Below are 21654 nucleotides of genomic sequence, written 5' to 3'. Positions count from 1 at the left end.
TTTGAGAGATAACTGACTTGATTGTCGGAGTGCCCCCAGGTGGATGAACCACCGCCGGAATCTTTTCTTTTTGTGGCAGGTCGTTCGGGCTTAATCTATTCTGCCAGTGTTCTCCAGCTGAGTGCTTGATTGATAGTGTGGTCAGAAATTGACACGCACAATTTGGTGCCGTCTGTGGCAAAGAAAGGAGAATAGATAGCCAACGACAGACAGAAAGAGAAGGTTAGGGACGACATCCCTACTGAGAGTGGGAAATATATTGACCTTGACGTCGAAGAAGACAACTGCAATGAAGAGATTCGTGATAAGAATCACGGAGGAAAGGATGTCGGCCAGGAGGGCGGCATACCGAAGAAATCGGACCGGAACGGGAACCTATATCACCTTGGCATCCTGAGGTGATAATTTATAATGAAATTTATAATGAATTTTTAACTTTTTGACTAAAATGTATAATTGGCAAACGAAACTTGAGTAAAATTTTTAGATAAACTAAATCATTGAATAACACGGACACATGAATTTTATTTTGAATAATGAAATTTTTGATATTAATTTTCTTTGATTCTTGATATCTAAATATACCTAAGAGAGAAAATTGGAGTATATTATTTTTTTTAAAGATTTGTAGTAATTGCATTTTTTTATTCACCCCACCGAGAAAAATATGTCTAGAGAAAGAAGCCTACTGAAAGCAACTACTTTTTCTTCAAATCATAGAACACTTGTCAGAATCCAATGCAATCACATGGAATGAGAATACGTACGAAGAACTATACACATATTTTTGAAGGAGATATGACTTCTTTCTCGTTAGTGATCTAATTAGAGAGGGATTGTTAGGTTTTTTTAGTGGATCCATTTAGAAACTCATCTCGATATGAATAATTTATTTTATAAAATTTATCGAGGAAATAGTTTATGTAAAAAATTAAATTTATCAAATATTGACTGTTACATATTTAGATTGCACATTTTACAAAATTAAATAGTAAATATAATTTAGAGGATAGACTATCTATTTTTTTTTTTTTTACAACAAATGTGATTCAATTATTTGGTTATCAATGTTAGATCAATTTATTTTTTGTGTAGATACTCTTTTCAATGGATCTTAAAAAATGAACGGTTAAATAGACCTAAAAAACTATTAAGTTTAACAACACCTCTCCACCAACTTGAAAGGAGTTGAACCCTTTTCAAAGGAGTGAGAGCTAACGGGGAAAATTGAGAAAAATCTTAACATTGATTTTGTTTGTTTGTTTTGCTTTGTTTTTTTTTGTTTTTGGTAAAGAAGTCAATCCAGCTAGTTTGAATGTTTTAACGTGTTATTTAAATTGGCATAATTATATTATTACCTTGTTATTCTTAGTGTTAAATTTGACGTAAACTTTGTCAAATTATTAAATTTTAGTATTTTTATTAACGACTAGACGTATTTTATAGTGATTTAATGGTAGTTGGAAAAATGAGATTGAAAAATCTAGAAAACCCCTAGATGTTGATTTGTGATTATGTATCAATTTTAAGCAGAATATAACAATCCCAATCAAACAATCAAACAATCAAGACAAAGAGACACAACGATTTAACGTGGAAAAAACCACAATTGGACACCTCCAACTGTGATCAAAAAACCACGGGCAACAGCCACAAGACAATCCACTAAGAAGAATTAAAGGAATTACACAGGTATACTCTCAATTACCTAGCGAATCCACAACGCCTAATTGAACCAACCTTTATGTGCCTCTTCCAACCCCATCTTCACCACGGAATTGTCTTTCTGATGAGCCACTCCGGATTCCACCAAAGCTTCAGGCTCGAATTCTTCAGAATCCACAACTGAAGAATAACTCTCTCTTTTGTGTATAACAAACAAACCTTTGATGTACTCTCTTTAGATCATGAGTTGAATACTCAATAAAAACATCAAAGAAAACTCCCAAAGTATCCCCAGATATAAACCCTAGAAACCAAAAAGAAGATCTGGAGCAGTTATCCTAAAAATCTGACCCAACACGCGAATTTATAGAATCTGTCCCGCGATCTCCGCTCGAGCTCAACACAGCCCGCTCGAGCGGACTGACCAAAAACTGCGTGCGAATAAACTGAGATGCGCTCGAGCGTAGGAGAATCCGCTCGAGCGTAAAATCACACATTCCAGTATTTTTACAGGCGACTGCAGAGATGCTGAGAGCTTCCAATCCCCGCTCGAGCGTCACTTTCCCCGCTCGAGCGGGAAGGCCAAAAATGGAAAAACTAGAAAAATATAACATGATCGAACAGGCAACTTGGAATGCATTTTTGCATTTTTCTTCGGGGGCGCTGCCCCTCGACCCCGCCGTGGCACTGCCCCGGACCCGCCAAGGGGCGCTGCCCCCTGGACCCCCGCGAGCTGACCGGGCAGCTCGATCCCCGTCATAATCAGCGAAGTGGCAATCTTGAAAGCTTTATCATCACAAACTTTTCTGAAATGCTTGATTCGGGTTGGATTCGCATCTAACAACTCATAGCCTCACTGAAAGAAAAATGCGAAAAGAATTACAACTCAAAGGAGTTTTGGCAAACGGGATTGCCAAGAAAAAAAACCTAACAGAGATGATAGTCATGTCAAAAAATAACACAAATATTAGAAATAAGGTTGTCAAATTTTAACATTTTCGTACGCTAACATAGCCAAAATTTAACAATGAATCTATCCCCTTCTATATACCTTTTTCTGTCCCTTTCAATTTGATACGTTTTTAATATCATCTTTGTTGATATGAACAACTCCATAAACCAATAAAATGTGAAGGGACAAAGAAGGGGGCACAGAACATTCCTAATTTGGTGTCCTTAAGACTGTGTTTAGTTGAGAAATTTGAAAAGGTATTTGGAAAGAGAAAAGGAAAAGATGTGTGAAATTAGGTGAAATGTATGTATAATTTTTTCACATTTTATTTACTTTTTTTTTCTTCTTCTTTTTTTTTTTTTTTTTTTTTTCAAATTCTTTCGCAAATTCCGTAACTAAATAAAGCGTAAACACCCAAATTGACATTAAAACAGAGTGACACACTATCTAGCAAATTCATACTACTAACAAAAATGCATATTGCTTTGAATATGGCACTTGAAAAGGATTGAGGGAAGTAATGTGATGGACCTTATCTAAAATAAAAGATTTTATCATTTAAACTATTGAAGAGAAGTATTTTAACCAATTGAATTCGGGATTAGTATTGATTAAACCACAACTTGAATAATTCAATTGATTAGGACAGTAAATTATGAGTTTAAAATTTAAAAAATAAATCAAAGGTTAAAAATTTCATTTCTTATTCTTCCAGATAAAAGGAAAAAATAAAATAAATTCATTTCTTATTTTACTATGAAGTCACCCAATGCTTATGTCCAATAATTATTTAGTAGAAGTTGAAAGTACTGGGAATTTGTTGAAACTACAGCCGAGATACCCTTACGAAAGGGAAAAAAAAATTTGTTAATGAGAAGGTAATTTATGTTTGTACATGGGCCGAGCTGGAACCAGATGGGAAATGGACCTAACTAAGGGCTGTGGTGATGGCTTGCTTAGCCCGGTCCTTTATCCTGTCAGTTTTGTTAGAGTTGTTTGCCAGAAGACTGGTCTTAGTATTCTGAACCGAGATATAGAGAGAAGAGAACTGAGCTGTAAGAGGACAAGGCGGAATCGAACTAGGTGAGCTCGGAGAAATCTGTCGTAAAGCGTGGTGGTGTTAGCTCGGTTGTTTTGCTACCAGACAGTGATAGGACCATCTCACTTGGTTAAGCAGTGAGGGGGGTGTAAAAAGATAGGCATTATCTTTTTGATTCCTAGGAGGACTCTACTAAAGAGAGTCGAAGTCCTATTAGGATTGTGGCAGGTGGAATTTATAAAAGCTCATGATAGACCTATGTACAGGGATCGCAATTTTTATTCTCAACAACACAGAGCTTTTTGTCTGTTGTCTATTTGCTGACTTAGGCATCAGAAAGGTATCCGGCACACACCCGTCGGCTAGCTCACGTTTGTGTTTTCAGGGGGTAAAGCGACGATATTTGAAGGAGTGCAAACTTGACCAACAGAATTATACGAGAAGATTATTTCGCGCTCGTACAATTAATTAGATTATTTTTGAGAAATATTGATAACTATTTAAGTGGTAACCATTATTTTCCCTTTTAAGTGTGAATAAATATATACAAATATAAGCAAAAAGGGATGGACACGAGCGACTTTAACCTTTTGACTAGCCTAAGGTTTCGTTTGGGAAGAAAGGTTGGATTGGATTTGGAGTTATTTTTGTCATAAAAAAATAAAATAGATTTTTTAGCTCAATAAAATAAAATATCACATCTAACTCATAATTATTATATTTTTTCTCTCATAAAAAGTTAAAAAAATAAAAAAAATCATTTCCAAACAAGATTTTTTAGTTCCAGACTAAAATAATTAAAAACTTAAAAAATTAAAAAGTCTACCTACTTTTCAAACGAACCCTAAAAGATTTCAACCCATTGAGTTACATGACTATCAAACTTTTGTTACGACAACCATGATCATATATATATGCAATTCGTCTTTCTTTTTTTGTGTGAAAGTTAAGAGAGAGCTGAAAGCAAGGCTTCGCTGTTTGATAAATTTTTTCCCAAAAATAGTAGGACACTCAAGCCGCATTTCACGAAGTCAGGCTGAGTCAATTAGGTAAGTGAATAGGACTGTTAGCAAGAAGCGGAGTAGCTCTTAAACCAATGAGCTTACGACCTAAGAGGGCAAACTTTTTATCTATAGGAGTCTTGAAGTCATGTAAATTAAGATCTTGGGAATACATAATTTTAGTAATTTTTTAATTTTTTTATTAAAATATAATGTAAAAAAAATTAATATGTTTGAGATGACTTTTTAATTTTTTACGAAAATATGTACAAAAAGTAAAAAAAAATCTTTGACTTTTGGTATATACTGTTGATTTTTTAGTTTATTTAGTGATTTTTTGACTTTTTAACTACAAAGTGATGTTGTCAAATGAAGCCTTACTACGTGTATTTGAAATTTATTTATTTAGAATGGTTATATATAATTAAAACAAAAATACTTTAGACCTCTAAAAAAAGAGTTTTAAGATAGTTTTAATGGATGAGATCTATCTATGATGTGATGTTTTGATTTTTTTTTTTTTTAATGCCACATGTAGACAACTCCATTTAAAACTCTATACCTAAATCTCTCAATCACTGCCCTAATTAAAATTAGGTAAACAGAGCTGTTGTAGAATAAAGATAAATATATGATACAGATGTTTATATAAAACACACGAGGTATTGAATATAATTCTATCTTTTTGCCCTCAGCTGAGTGTAAGATTCAAGGATATTTTGTCACTAATAGCTTACACTGGAGTGAAAATGGCCGATTTCGTCCAAGGCGTTATTTTCAGGTACTGATCCGAAGGGGTCCTGCTGGTTCGAATCCGAATTTTGACTTGTTTCTAATATTTTTACACCATTATTATTTTTGTTGTATTATTAAAAATCTTTAATTTTACTTGCACCTGACATATTTCAAATATTTTTACACCATTATTATTTTTGTTGTATTATTAATTTTTTTTTTTTAATTTTACCTACACTTGACAATTTTTTTTTTTTTTTTTTTTTTTAATGTTAAGGGCTTATAAAGGAAAAATCACATTGCAATTTTTTTTGTTTAAAATGTTAATTTTGTTGTGGAGGTAGAAATTGTTCCATATATATTAATCGAGAGATTAATAAAGAATTGAGCCGCACCGTTCCGAATTTGCAAAAAGAATAAACATACCTCCCAACTAGCGGTTGCCGCCCCGATCGAGGGCACTCCAATGATCAAATTAAATAGCATATATCTAAATCAAACTGAATAAATAAATAGAATAGTTTAGGCATACCTCCTCCTGGAGATGGAGATTACATCCCTTTATACAGACAAACTTGCTACTTATTTTATCTAGTGAGCTTAAACCACCAATTTGATTTAATGAAAGTAAGCCACTTGTATGGCCTAAACCTTATCTGATACATGTATGTCAGAGTAAGTTGGCAAGTTGCATTGTAAGGTATTATTTTATTACCTTAAATGTATTTCCATGTAGGCATTGGGTGGGCCCACCTGACATGGATTAATTTTTATTTCTTCACAATGGTATAATGGAAGAATGCATTGCAACAAAATTGAAAGCATAAGATTCACATTATTCAAATTAAAATATGGAGATCTTTTCTAAAAATTAAAATTAAAATACGGAGACTAAAGTAACATTTTGTTTAAATTATAGAAACTAATAGTATAATTTAGGAGGCTTAAGTGTAGGTTTTAATAGATGAACTTATTATTAAGTAAGTCCTGTAATAATTAACGATATTTTTTATGAAATACTATTAAAAAAGTCGTTAATTGTCAATTTTTTTTTAGCAAACTGGAGTCATTCTTTGATTCAAGCGTTGACATACGAGAAAGCTAATTCAGAATTCTTAACACATGTGGGCATCGCTGAATAGTGGTTTGGGCAAGAGCGCACACAGCTTGTTTGGGCTCTCCTATAGGCGGATACAAAAGCTTAATTGTGCTCTCTTATTGGAAAATACATGAAGGTAAGAACTCTTCGATATTTTTCTGATTTTATGAAGTTGTGAATTAAGAACACCTGTACATTTACTTGAACATATCTCTATTATTATATATGTATATGTTTCTTTTGGTATTTTTGTGTTATAAAAAACTACTCCTGCAGTAGTGGTTCTCAAATTGGACACATCTTGATTATCTGATGGTGATGTTAGGAAGAATGGAATGAGAATATTAGTATATTCCTATTAGTTTCATGTTCATTAAGCTTATGTAAAAATGGTGAGATATAACTATTAGGTGTTGGATTGGCCTGAATTTTCTTTTTGAATTGTAGTTTTTCCCTGTGAATGTATGAAATAATTCCATCTAGGTATAATGCAAATGAACTTCAACTATAGACAGTTAAATTATAAAAATACAAAATATATATATAGAAAAAGAAGATGTAAATCAATGGCGACTTCTGCAAGTGTATTCATTGCAAGGAAAAGAGGAAATAAACAATCTGGAAACTAACGCTGTGTTTGGTTGGAGGATTTGAGGAGGGATTTGGAAAGAGAAAGGGAAAAGTTAGGTGAAATGTGAATAAAATATATCTACATTTCACCTAGTTTCACACACCTTTTCCCTTTCATTTTCCAAATCCCTCCCAAAATCCCCCAACCAAACACAGCATAAAGAAAATGATAAAGTACTTCCTTAATGCTGTGTTTAGTTGGGGAATTTGGGGAGGGATTTGGAAAGGGAAAGGAAAAAGATGTGTGAAACTAGGTGAAATGTAAGTATATTTTATTCACATTTTATCTAACGTTTTTCTTTTCCTTTCCAATTCCCTTCTCAATTCCCCTAACCAAACACAGCGTAAAAAAAACTAAAATCAATAGCAATAAAGTTTGAAACACAAACAAAACATGCTTACACATTCAGAGTTGAGACACTTCACTACTCACTCGACTCACTCCCTACAATGCAAGTCACCTCTATCTTTTGAATCAATAAAACAGATCAGAAGAAGGCTCTACTCCCGTAAAACACTTGGGTTTCTTTGTCCGTTGCTCTTTGTTATTACCGGTACTTTCTCATCCGAGCCTGTATCTCCCAAATCATCAGCACGTCCGTTGCCAATTTCCAAAGGAAGCTTCATCTTTGCCAATGACTCAGTGAATTGATGCATACTTTTCATGTACATATCGACAATCTCTTGCTGGACCATCTTTTTTTCAGGCTCAATGTTTGGCAGTGCAAATGAGACACTACTTGGCTGTGTTTCAAGCTTTGAAACTTCACTACTGCCATGACCACCCACTGAAGTACCATCAGCTATTTGATCACTTGAATCTTCTGAGATAAGTTGTTCATCATTATCGATTTTGCCCAAGCACTCTGTGCTTTTGGAGTCAAAATTGTCACATGTGACTCGAAAACACTCCGAAACCATCCTCTCATTTTCAATCACAATATTTGGATTTGGGAATTCAATCTTATCAAGTTCACATGGGACTGAAACGGGTACCTCTGAATCTAGCCTAGCAAGCGAACTAGGGATTCCCAAGACTTCCGGAGAAGATCCATTGTAGGTGACACTCAATTGGACAAAACCAGCTTCAGAAAGGAATAGATCAGTAGTAGAGAGTGAAAATTCTTGATCTAACTTTCCGTTTTCAATGACAACATCACAAAGAGGTGTTAGGAAAAATTTATGATTCCGCACAAGTAAATCAATCAATGGGAATAAAAATTAATGCGGAAAAATTAAATCAAAAGCAATACAAGAATTTTTACGTGGTTTCCTCAATGTGAGGTATGTCCACGGATCGAAATCCGATTCCACTATCAAAGTTTCCAAACGATTACAAACGAGACACGAATGGTCTCACAAAATCGCCTTAGGTGAATTCTAAAAAATCACAAATAAGAAGAAAAATCTCACCAAATAGATAAATAAAAGTCTTCACCAGAGCTCTTTGAAGCATAACCAAATCAAGTACAAAGTTTGACCAAAGTCAGCCACCAATGAAAATACACCCAGTGCCAAGCTTGGGAACACACCAATTAATGATGGAGTAGAAAAAACATGCAACATGAACTCACCGAATTAATAATACCCGAGCACCATCCACCGAAGGATAAATCACCACAACCGCTGATTTCTACAAAGAACTAAAACCAATATATATATATATATATATTATTGAATCTTTGGTTTTTATCAAAATTTTATTTGTTATCAAATTGAATTGGATTTCTAAATCAAATCAAACTAAATTAATTTTTTTTTAACAAATCAATTGGACCTCAAGCTCCTATAAGGAGATATACCCAACGAGAGGAACCAATGCAAAACCCAACAACTGATCCTCAAGCTAATTCCTAATCCTACCTAGCTTCCATATTTCACATTTCACCGATGAGTCGATCGTCTTGACATCGAGCCGGAGGCTCTCATTGAAGACTGGATTCTTACCCCCACCATTAATGATCTGGGTTGAAACAGTTTTTTCAGGGTTACTAGTCAAGAAAATCTTGGCATAGACATCTTGATTGTGGTATGTACTTATGCTTTTGATGTCTCTTGCTTGGTGTATGAAAACCTCAAGAACCCCAATAGACCTATCTTGCTTTCGCACCATAGTTTCCTTCCCACCGTAGTTTCCTTCCCATTGACCCCAGATTCCCTTGATAGATCAGCGGAGTTGTGAAAGATGGAATTGGGTTTTTGGTTATGAGATTCAGAGTTAACAAAGGAGTTTGGCAGCATTTCTAGTTGATGAGATTTTACTATCATAAACGATACAATGTTGGGTTCACAAAGAAAAGGGGCAAAATGGGATTTGAACAAAGTAACCAAAACCCTAGGAAACACTCAGCATTTACAGATTAGTAGACTTGATTTGTATCTTGAACATCAAAATTCAAACCAACATGTCCCCAAATCTAGACTGTTATATCTTGAATTAATGAACTCAATCTTGAGACTGTTACAAACTTTGTGGTTAATGAACTCAAAGCATACACACTGCTAGGTGAGCAAAAACAGAAAGGCTTCAAACCCACCGAACCAAAGCTCTAAATATAGACCTTTCAGCTTCAGAGAGATTTTAGCCCAAAACCATGATACCAGAAAAAAGAAAAAAGAAAAATGAAAAAAAATAGAAAAAAAGAAAAGTAAAGTAAATTACACTTTACTCCATAATATTTTTTAGAATTTCAATTTTATTCCCACAACTAACTTTAGCAGTCACGTGACGTAATATCACATTATTATATAAATTTAGATAAATTACACTTTTCTTAAGTTTCAATATTCTCACACTTTAACCTTTAAAATTTTCTCCAACTTCTATCCTTAATGTTTGCAATTTTTCTCAATTTTCTCCGACAGTTAATGTTTGTCCAAAATTGAATGAATGACAACTAAATTGCTCCTATTCACGCTCTACTCCACTTCATTGACCCATTTCCTTCTCAAATCTGCTAAAGAGATGTTGTTTGATGATGTATTCAATGATATCTATTTGAAAGGCCTATAGTGTTGGATATTTGATGGTGGTTTTAAGAGGAGTTGAAGTAAGGCGGTGAATGGTCTCATATTATTCAGTTGTTGGTAATGACAAATTGATAGTAACAAAAGAGAGTATAGTCTGAGATAGGGTTTGAAAGTATAGGGAAAGGTAAAGAAAGGAGGATGTGAAGGTTTTAGTATTGGTATTGTGTCAGTGGATGCAATCTTTTAAAAATCGGACCGGTGAGTGAATCGGAAAAATAATCGGGTGGACCGGACCGGAATCGAACCGTGACGTCATAAATATATTAAAATTATATTTTTAAAAAAATATAAGTAATAAAATTATAAATTAAAAAATTTAATAATCTTAAATATTTCTCTTAATACTTTTTTTTTAAAAAAAATATAAAAAAATATTATTAATTTTAATTTTGGAAGAAGAAAAAACAAAGAGTTTCCAATTAAATTTTTATTATATCAAAATTTGAGAGGGATATCAAAATTTTAAGTTTCCCTCCAATAAATTTGATTGAATCCCACATAGATTTTTTGAGTTTTTTTGGAAGAATTTTTTTCTTATAAATAGATAGAGGTTTTCACAATAATTTCAAGCTCTCAATGAGATTCCTTACAAGAGGAGACCCTTAAAAGAGAGTTTTCATTTAAATTTTTATTATATATGTATATAATATAATATATATGTATATATATATATAAAATAAGAAAGAAAGAATAAAAAAAATACAAAAAATTCGTTTTATCAACCCGGTGAACCGGAACTGGGTCAACCGGTTCGGCGGTTCAACTACCGGTTTTTTCAGTTCTCTCAAAATAGGCCGATTTTCCACTATGACCGGTTTAGTTGGTGTACCCGGACCGGAACCTCGACCGATCGGCAGTTCAACCGGTTGAAACTGTCGGTCTGGTCCGATTTTTAAAACCATGAGTGGAGGGATCCGATGGAGAGATAGTTGAGAGTGTAGTGAATACGTAGTGAAAGAGTCAATTGGTCATAGAGGCAAAATGTAATTTGTTCAAAATTTTAATTTTTTATTATGCTGCATGGTTGTTAACCTGGTTTTTCTTGTTCAAAATTAGAGTAACATAGGTTGTTGGAGTAAATTCAAGAAAACAGAGACTGAAATGAAAAAACAAAAAAAATTAAATGAAGACACTAAATGGAAAAATATTAAAACTTAAGGGGCCATAATGTTATTTATCCTAAAAGGACAACCAACGCCTACCAAGAATTAGTATTAGACAAAGACACAGAGAGTCCATTAAAGCAACCACGGGCGGCGGGTTAAATTGAACCTATTGAATTTTAAATATATATATAAATTGACCTCACTAATTAGGGTTGAGCAAGAAATCCGTGAAATTCGTAATCCGATTCAATCCAGTCCAATCCGATAGGTTTGGATTGGTTTTTTGAATCCATGGTTCGGTTCTGGATTGAAAAATTAAAAATCCGTAGTACACGGATTGGTTCCGAATTGAACCCACAGTTCCGGATTGGAACCGATCCGGACCGTATATTATACATCCTCCCCTATAGTGTCTTCTCTTATTCTATATAAAATCTAAATTCAAACCTAAAACCGTATAATATCTTCTTTTATTACTTTTGTTTTTTAGTTTTTAGTTTTAATTTGTAATGGTCTAAATACTTATAGTGAAACCAGTTTTCTTATGGTTGTTGAAATTCTAGCACAATATGTCGCTATTATAGAAATAGATGTTACTATTGTGGAACTAATATAGCGCTATGTTTATATTTTTATGAAATTAAAGTGTTATATATATTTTTTTGTTATTTAATTATATGAATCTGTGGTCCTAAACCGATCCAATCCGTATTTAAATAGATTGGTTCGGATTGGTTCCATGATTTAAACGGATTGGATTGGTTCCAATTTTTCAAGAACCGTAGATAACGGATTGGTCCTGATTTTACCCCAATCCAGTCCAATCCGAACCATGCTCACCCCTCCCACTAATTCATAATTATTGAAGGAACATTTATTCACAAGTTCATTTTCATCAAGTTATTTTATTATATTTCAATAAATTTTATGAATGACATAATTATTAAAATCAGTGCCGGCTCTGGGCATGAGCCAACAAGGCCATGGCTTAGGGCCCTTCAAAATAGATATAAAAAAAGGGCTCCATTCTATTATGATTTAGTGTAATATATTAGGTATATTTTAAGTTTAAAAAAAAAAATTAAAGAAGTCACAAACTAACTTAAAATAAATTGACTTATTAAAAAATTGAAAGGCTCATTCAAAAAAATTAACATTGTTATCCATTGAAAATAGACCAAAAAAAAAGGTCCTCCTATTATAATTTATTGTAATATATTAGGTATATTTTAAATCAAAAAAAAAAATAATGAAGACCCAAACTAACTTAAAATAAATTGACCCATTAAAAAATTAAAAGGCCCATTTAAAATAATTAGCATTGTTATCCATTGAAAATGGTTTTGCAAAAAAATTAGATTATGCAAATATGATTGATTTATTTGTTTCTAAAAATGCTAGTAAGAGCGAGAATCAAGCGACACTTATTAATTGTTGTAATGTAACATTAAGTATTTTTTGTGATTTTGACACAATTTTTTTGTCTTTTATCTTCATTTTTTTTATTCAATGAAAAAAATGTGAAGGACCCCATAAATTTATTAGTTGATTATTGGCTTTAGACCTTGGAAATCTCAGGGCTGGGCTTGATCAAAATATCTCATAATAATAATAAGGTGAAGCGCACATTAATATTTACATTAACAGTATTAATGTTCTATGTTGTGAACATTCACTGTCAATGTGTACATCACACTGTTAAATTTATTTAATATAAATATTTACATCATTATGTTGTTAAGAGTTCAAAAAATATTTATAAGAGTAAAACTTTTCACAAATATTTTAAATATAAGAATAAAGATAGGGTGAATTAAATGTCTAAAATAATAAGACACATTGAAATACAAGAATATTTCAAGGATTAATTAAGATTTTTTAAAAATAAATTTCCCATCATTTGAACCCATTGCATAGGAATTAACTAAGAGTCAAAATAAAATTTTAAAATTTGTATAGAGAATTTCTAAAATACATGAACTCTACGACACTCATTAAATAATTTTTGATACACAATTACTAGGGCAAATATCTTGGTTGATTCAGATATGCTCTAAACACTTAGATACTTAGCCTTGATTCGGTAAACATATTGGGGCTAAATAAGCACATAACAAAATCACAAAATGACAAAACACTTGACTTTTGATATAAAATTACCAAATTGACCCATATACAAACAACAAGTCAAAAAAGCATCATTTTCAAGTAGAGGATAATTTTGTCATTCCAATGCAAAAAAGCCAAAAAAGCTAAACAAAAAAACTAAATGAACAAAAAAGTCCCAAGCTAAAAAAATTAAAAAGCAAAGTTTGTCAAAGGACACCTTTAAAGATCTGCTTATCTTGGTATACAACATACGATGAATACATAAAATAATATATTTTATGTATGCCTCTCATGTATCGTGTCTTTTATATATATATATATATATATATATATTTTCCTTGTCAATGTATTCGTATCGTGTCTAGAGCTTATATTCATAATTTTTAGATAAACTAAAATCATTAAATAACTCTGACACATGAATTTTATTTTGAATATATAATGAAATTTTGGTATTAATTTTCTTTGATTCTTGATATCTAAATATACTTAGGAGTGAAAATTGGGGTATAATTTTTTTTTGAAGATTTGTAGTAATTGAATTTTTTTATTCACCCCCACCGAGAAAAATATGTCTAGGGAAGCCTACTGAAAGCAACTACTTTTTCTTCAAATGATAGAACACTTCTTAGAATCCAATGCAATCACTAGGAATGAGAACATGTGCAAAGAACTCCACACATATTTTTGAAGGAGAGATGACTTCTCTCGAGTTAGTGATCTAATTAGAGAGGGATTGTTAGGTTTAGTGAATCCATTTAGATACTCATCCCGTTAGTTTGAATAATTCATTTTATATGTCTTATGAAAAAGATAATTCATGTAAAAAATTAAATTGATCAATTATTGATAGTTATATGTTCGGATTACACATGTTATAAAATTAAACAGTAAATATAATTTAGAGGATAGTCTATCTAAGCCTCCGTTTGGCAATACAGTTTGGGGCTAAAATAGCCACTACAGTCCAAAATTGACTAATTTAGCTACTAAATGGCAAACACTACTTCAGAGGCATTACTTACATACATGGCGGGTGAAAGTACCAAACTACCCCTCATTCAATGATGACACTAGCACAGCCTCCCTTTGTTGTACTGTCACTCTCCAAAAACAAACGAAAGTACAATGATGTTATACATGTACACAATGCTATAATTTTTAGACCTAAAATTTTAAAATATTATATTTATGATTTAAATTTAAAAAGTATTTGAAATAATTTAAATAAATATATTTTTTAATTTCTTATAAAAAATAAAAAAATGATATAATTAAAAAAATAAAATAATAAAAAATATACTAAAATAAGAAAAGTCAAATAATACCTTATTTTATATGTGACTTCTATATTACATTAATTTAATTCCTATTTCACAAAGTTTACGGCTCATCCAAAAAAATAAAAAATAAAAACATAAAAAGAAAAATTAGCATTTGCCACGTAATTTACAAATAAATAAAACACATGAAACCCCATTTTTGACATATTAATACAAATTAATGTATACAAAAAAAATTTGACAATTTTGTAAATTTTAAAAAAAGAACTCCAAAAAATACGGCTCATCCAAAAAATAATAATTAAAAACATAAAAACACAAGTTTGAAACAACAAAAAACTAAAAAAGACCATATTTTTTGTCATGTGCCACGGCAATATATGATTTTACAAGTTTCATTTTAAATAAATGACATAAAAAAACATGTTCCCAAAAAAACCAAACAAATTAAAACCAAAGTACAAAATAAAAAAATATAAAAGCAAAAAACATGAATTACTAGTTGCCACATAATTTAAAAATAAGGAAAACACATGAAAAATCATTTCTGAAAACTAAAAACAAAGTAATGTATACAAATTAAAAAAAAATTACAAAAGCGTAAATTCAAAAAAAAAAGAACGACAAAAATACGGCTCATCTAAAAAGAAAAAAAAAAAGAAATTACCATTTGCCATGTAATTTACAAATAAATAAAACACATGAAAACCCATTTTTGAAATATAAAAACAAATTAATGTGTACAAATTAAAAAATGACAAAAACGTAAATTAAAAAAAAATAACGAGAAAAATACGCCTTATTCAAAAATATTTAAAAAAAAAACATAAAAACATAAATTACTATCCGCGACGTAATTTAGAAATAAATAAAACACATGAAAACTCATTTTTGAAAAAAACCAAAAGTTATTGTATACCAATAAAAAAAAAACATAAATTAAAGAACAAGAACTAATTAATGTATAAAAAAAGAAAAATGACAAAAAAAAATAAATAATAAAACATAAAAAAGGCCAAATCCAAACCCTACAGAGAAAAAAAAAAAAATCAAAACAATTTTGGTCCGTCGCCATCAACTGACGTGGAGGACCAGAAGCAATTCGTTGACATGTATTAATTATGTGAAGGGCAGTTTAGTAATTTACCATGAAGACACCTCACCAAAAAGTCAAAAAGTCCTTCCCAAATCAGGCTTTTTAGCCCCAGGTTAAAATAGCTAAAAAAGCCAAAAAGTCAACCCACTTCTCAAACGGACTCTATCGTTAATTAGATTATTTTTGAGAAATATTGATGACTGTTTAAGTGGTAATAATTATTTTTCCTTTTAAGTATGAATAAATATATACAAATATAAGCGAAAAGGCTTCGGATCGTCTGCCGTGGTTATCTGCGGCGTTTCCTGCGACTGTCCACAACGACGTTGTTTTGAACCTTTTTTTTTTTTCTTCCTATTCTTCTTTTGCCGTTTTTCTTCCTTTTCCTCTCTCACCCAAACACACAGAGACGAAGATGGATGGCCATAGAATGGATTCAACTCAGCACCATTAACAAAAATTGCAAAATTATCTACACCTAGCTCTTCCTCTGTTATCCATCTCTCTCTCTCTCTCTCTCTCTCTCTCTCTCTCTCACACACACACACACACACACATATATATGTACATATACATACATACATACATACATATATATATATATATGTATGAAATTGTTTTCAAATATTGATATGAGTTTGAAATTGTATATGAATCTAAACTTCATGAATCTGATCTTGAAGTTTTCAAACCCACTTTGTTTTCAAATATATGTATATATCCCAAAAAAAAAAAAAAACTTTATGAATGATTTGCATGTTCCAAAAAAAAAAAAAAAAAACACAGATCACACTTCATGAATCAAACCCACTTGATTTTTTTTTTTCGGTAAAGGATCTTTGCCAATCTCTTCAAAGCGACGCAGATCGGAATAGATCTGAGACCATTGGAGTAGATAAGAGGAAGATGAAGTGAAAAAGAGGCTTAACAGCAAAAAAAATAAAATAAAATAAAATTGGTCCAAAACGATGTCCTCTTTTTCTCTCTTTCATCTCTCCCCCAAACACACAGAGATGAAGATGGAAGGCCATAGAATGGATTCAACTCAGCACCATTAACAAAAATTTCAAAATTATCTAAACCTTGCTCTTTCTCTGTTATCCATATCTCTCTCACACACACACACACACACACACACACACACACACACACACACACATTTTCTGACCACACTGCCCGCTTAGTAACCAGCTGGAGAGCACCGGCAGAATAGATGGCACCTGGCTGACCTGCAACAGAAAGAGAAGATTCCGGCGGTGGTTCGTCCACCTGGGGGCACTTCGACGATCAAGTCAGTATATCTCTCAAAGATAAATCAAGTGCTAAACTCACAAGCTTGAGTATCAAAAGCATACCTTAGACCCATGGTGGTGCCTCTCTTTTATAGCCAACATAAACCTAGTCCCAATAGAAGCCTAACTTCTATGGACTTAGGATTACTGCTAATCTTGGACTTCCAGTAAGATTAGGATAAACTCTCTAAGAGTCTTATCTTTATCCAAATTGAAGTCTTCTCCCAATCTAGGACTCTTATCCATATCTAGGTTGAGTTCCCTCTTTATTCTAGGACTCTTGTCCTTTATCCACTTATCTCGGATTCCGATATCTTCGGAGATAACCTCGGCCTTACCGAGATCACCTCGGCGTCACGACCAGGACACGTGGCACCTCGGCTAACACGTCGGCGTCACCTTGCCACGTGTTGGTACTCATAAAATATATCCCAACAATATATATATATATATATATATATATATATATATATATGAAATTGTTTTCAAATATTGATATGAGTTTGAAATTGTATATGAATCTAAACTTCGTGAATCTGATGTTGAAGTTTTCAAACCCACTTTGTTTTCAAATATATGTATATATCCACAAAAAAAAAAAAACTTCATGAATGATTTGTATGTTCCAAAAAAAAAACACAGATGATCTTTGCCAAGAAAAACACTTGATTTTTTTTTCAAATCAAGTGTTTCAAATCAAGTGTATGTTTAAAAAAAAAAAACGCTTCATGAATCAAACCCACTTGATTTTTTTTTTTTTTTCGGCAAATGATCTTTGCCAATCTCTTCAAGGCGATGCAGATCGAAACAAATCTGAGACCATTGGAGCAGATCAGAGGAAGAGGAAGTGAAAGAGAGGCTTAACAGCAGAAGAAAAAAAAAAAGGTAAAAAACGACGCCGTTTTGAACCGCCGCAGGAGCCACTGCAGGAAACCATGACAGACGATCCGGACTCAACATGAGAGACTTCAACCCTTTGACTAGCCTAAAAGATTTCAACCCATCGAGTCACATGACTATCAAATTTTTGTCACAACTTGAACTTTTTATCTGTGGGAGTATTGAATCCATGTAAACTAACTAGATGTATTCGACATTTATTTATTTTAGTATTATTATATATAATTAAAATTCGGTAAACAGAGTTGTCATTAGAATAAGGATAACTATATGATATAGATGTTTATATAAAATACACGAGGTACTGAGTGCTTGTTTGGCATGCATTAAAAAATTATATTTTTTTTTGTATATATACATGTATTTGGGTCACATCAATCAATATCTATCAACATCTCCTCCTTACTTTTTTGTTCACTTTTTCTCATTTTCTACACAATTTTTTATTTTTTATAAAAAGTCAAAAAGTATACTTATTTAGAACATAGACAACTGTAATGAAAAGACTCGTGATAAGAATCACGGAGAAAAGGACGACGGCTAGGAGGGCGACGTGCCGAAGAAATCAGGTTGAAGCGAGTATTATAGCAAAGATGACCACCAAGTATGGAAAGAAAGATGCTTACAAAGGGACGACGAGATAAAAGGAATGGCGAACAAATTGGCGAACCTACAAACGGTTGTCAATTTCATGATACAGAACAACGTCATGCAGCCACCGTTCCCATCACAAGATACGCCGATTCCAGCAGCCAAGAAAGATGCCTAGGCAGGGAGACAGAAGACAACTCCTACGACTCCTCAGCATGATAGGACCAAGGAACATTCTCACCGGCCTTCAAGGGAGGTCAGACGAGGAGAATCAAGAAGGGGAGATTCATAGAGGACACATCGCACCACGGAAGCTGACTCCAAAGAACATTGGCATGTTCAGGGGAAGGACCTCTTTTTCGACGCGACCAATGGAGGGAGGTCCACAAGGACTCGCAATGACACATGAAGTAGTGCACCAAAGAGGCTAAAATCGAGAGATAGCCGAGCTCCTGGACAAACCAAGGAGGATCTGAGGGATTACCTCCAAAGAAAGCAACAAGATGCCGAGGTGACCTCACCTGTCAAGCCGAGATAACACTGGATATGAGAAGACAAGAGCTCAGCCCAAGTAAGCCGATCCCGGATTCTAGATCTCGGATCCCAGATCCCAGAAGACAAGATCTCGGCCTAAGATGATTAAGTCCGAGAAGAGAAGATTAAACTGAGATAATGTTTAATACTTGTTAAACTTGAGAAAAGTTAACACTTGTTGAAACTTGAGAAAAGTTTACAAGTTGAAGTTAAATCGAGATGATGTTTAACACTTGTTGAAACTTGAGAAAAGTTTACAAGTTGAAGTTAAACCGAGATTATGTTTAACACTTGTTGAAACTTGAGAAAAGTTTACAAGTTGAAGTTAAACCGGGGTCTTGATTAAAGGAATGAATGATATAGGTTCCATCACCTCAGGATGCTGATGCAATAGAACCTAGGGGTAGTTGTGGGGACATAATTTTTGAAGGACAACACGTGGTCGAGGTGTCACCGAGGTGCCAGCCAAGGTGCTACGTGTCTTGGTCATGACGCCGAGGTAATCTAGGCTAGGCCGAGGTTATTTGCAAGAATACCGGAATCCGAGATAAGCGGATAAGGGACAAGAGTTCTAGAATGGGAGAAGACTTCAGTTTGGGTAAACATAAGACTCTTAGAGGGTTTATCGTAATCCTACTGGGAGTCCAAGATTAGCAGTAATCCTAAGTCCATTAGAGCTAGGCTTCTATTGGGACTAGGATTATGTTGGCTATAAAAGGGAGGCACCCACATGGGTCTAAGGCATGCCTTTGATGCTTTTGATATTCTGTCTAGTGAGTTAAGCACTATTGGTTGTCTTTGAGAGATATTGAGTACTGACTTGATCGTCGGAGTGCCCCCGGGTGGACGAGCCACCGCTAGAAACTCTTCTTTCTGTTGCAGGTCGTTCGGGCTTAATCTATTTTGTCGGTATTCTCCAGTTGAGTACTAAGTTGGCAGTGTGGTCAGAAAATCACCCATACAGGTTTTTGGTTCAAATCCCATTCTTGACATGTTTCTAATATTTTTACACCATTATTATTTTTGTTGTATTATTAAAAATCTTTAATTTTACTTGCTAGCTTGAGGATACTCCGACGATCAACTTAGATAGTATAGATCTAAATCAAACTGAATAAGTAATTATAATAGTTTAGGCATACCTCCCCTAGGAGATGAAGATTACATCCCTTTATATAGGCAAACTTGCCACTCATTTTATCTAATGAGCTTAAACCACCAATTTGGTCCAATGAAAATAAGCTACTTGTATGGCCTAAAACTTATTTGATACATATATGTCAGAGCAACTTGGCAAGTTGCATTGCAAGGTATTATTTATTACCTTAATTCTATTTCCATGTAAGCATTGGGTGGGTCCACCTCACTTAAGTTAATTTTTATCCCTCCATAGTTGTATAATGAAAGAATACATTGTAACCAAATTGAAAGTATAAGATTCACATTATTCAAATTAAAATATGGTGATCTTTTCTAAAAATTAAAATTAAAATACGAAAACTAAAGTGACATTTCGCTTAAATTATAAAAACTAATAGTATAATTTAGGGAGACTTACATGTACGTTCTAATAGGTAGACTTATTATCCAATAAGTCTTGTCATAATTAACAACATTTTCATCAAATATTATTAAAAAAGTCACTAATTATTAATTTTCAGCGACAATTTTAAAAATTATCACAAAAAAGTCACTAATTATAAATTTTAGTGGTAGTTTAAAAAAATTATTACAAAAAAATATCACTAATTTTTAACCTTCAACGACAACTTGGAAAATTAGTTACAGAAAAAGGTCACTAATTGTAAGTTTTAGCAACAATTTATAAAAATTGTGACAAAAAAAGTCACTAATTATCAATTTTTAACGACATATGCAAAAAATTGTCGCAAAAAATTATTTTTAGCGACGATTTTATTAGGATAAATTTTCAATAGAATTTAATGAGAATAAAGTCTAACTAGTATGATCTATTGATAGGGGTAATTGCACTTCGGTGGGATTTTGGAAAAAAATTACATATTGATGACAAAGTTTACAATTTTAATTATTAGTATTTATGAAATTTCTCATTAATTTAGAATTATTTTTACAAATTACACTAAGGTCTCGTTTGGCAAGTTAACATTTTAGCCAAAAAGTTAAAAAGTTACTAAAAAAGTCAAAAAGTCAAAAATTTCATTTTCTCTCTACTTTTTGCACACTTTTTTGTAAAAAGTCAAAAAGTCACCCTAAACATATTAACTTTTTTTAACTCATATTTTAACTAAAAAGCCAAAAAATATAATAGTTTGTTCCCAAACGAGGCTTGATTTTTGATATTTCTCCTATAATTTATCCATACCTCAAAACAGTCTGGGTCTGATAAAGATCATTCCAAATTCTTTTTTCAATGTTTTGTAGAAAATATTCTATTCATACAAAATACTACAAGAATAAGGTGGTTATTATTTTTATAAACAAAATTTATTTGTATGAATATTTTGTTTCTAATGAAAATTTCACATTGAGTTATATCAATTCATATAATTTTTGTATTTATATGCGATTTTTTGAAAAATAATGCTTAGCCCAACACATGGGCGAAAACCA

The 21654-nt window shown here is 32.5% G+C and overlaps 1 protein-coding gene across 1 annotated transcript; it reads right to left on the bottom strand.

Annotated features, from left to right (window-relative positions):
- Positions 1-7622: 7622 nt before the first annotated feature.
- LOC114273595 (uncharacterized) lies at positions 7623-9234 on the bottom strand. Its single transcript, XM_082881179.1, has 2 exons — positions 8985-9234; positions 7623-8206 (listed from the first exon to the last, which is right to left on the bottom strand). Exons 1-2 carry the CDS (start codon positions 9232-9234, stop codon positions 7623-7625), a joined length of 834 nt encoding a protein of 277 aa, XP_082737305.1.
- Between the last annotated feature and the right edge of the window lie 12420 nt (positions 9235-21654).

The sequence above is a fragment of the Camellia sinensis genome, chromosome 7 (genome assembly GCF_055761805.1).
Source record: "Camellia sinensis isolate YWXY chromosome 7, ASM5576180v1, whole genome shotgun sequence".
In the NCBI taxonomy this organism is placed as follows: Eukaryota; Viridiplantae; Streptophyta; class Magnoliopsida; order Ericales; family Theaceae; genus Camellia; species Camellia sinensis.
This window is presented reverse-complemented; position numbering and strand designations above follow the sequence as displayed.

Bases quoted from the DNA above. Each gene is read 5' to 3' on its own strand.
- LOC114273595 (XM_082881179.1), bottom strand. From the start codon at position 9,234: ATGGTGCGAAAGCAAGATAGGTCTATTGGGGTTCTTGAGGTTTTCATA. The intron at 8,207-8,984 runs GTAGGATTAGGA...TCCTTTCTGAAG, and splicing joins ATGTGAAATATGGAAGCTAG to CTGGTTTTGTCCAATTGAGT.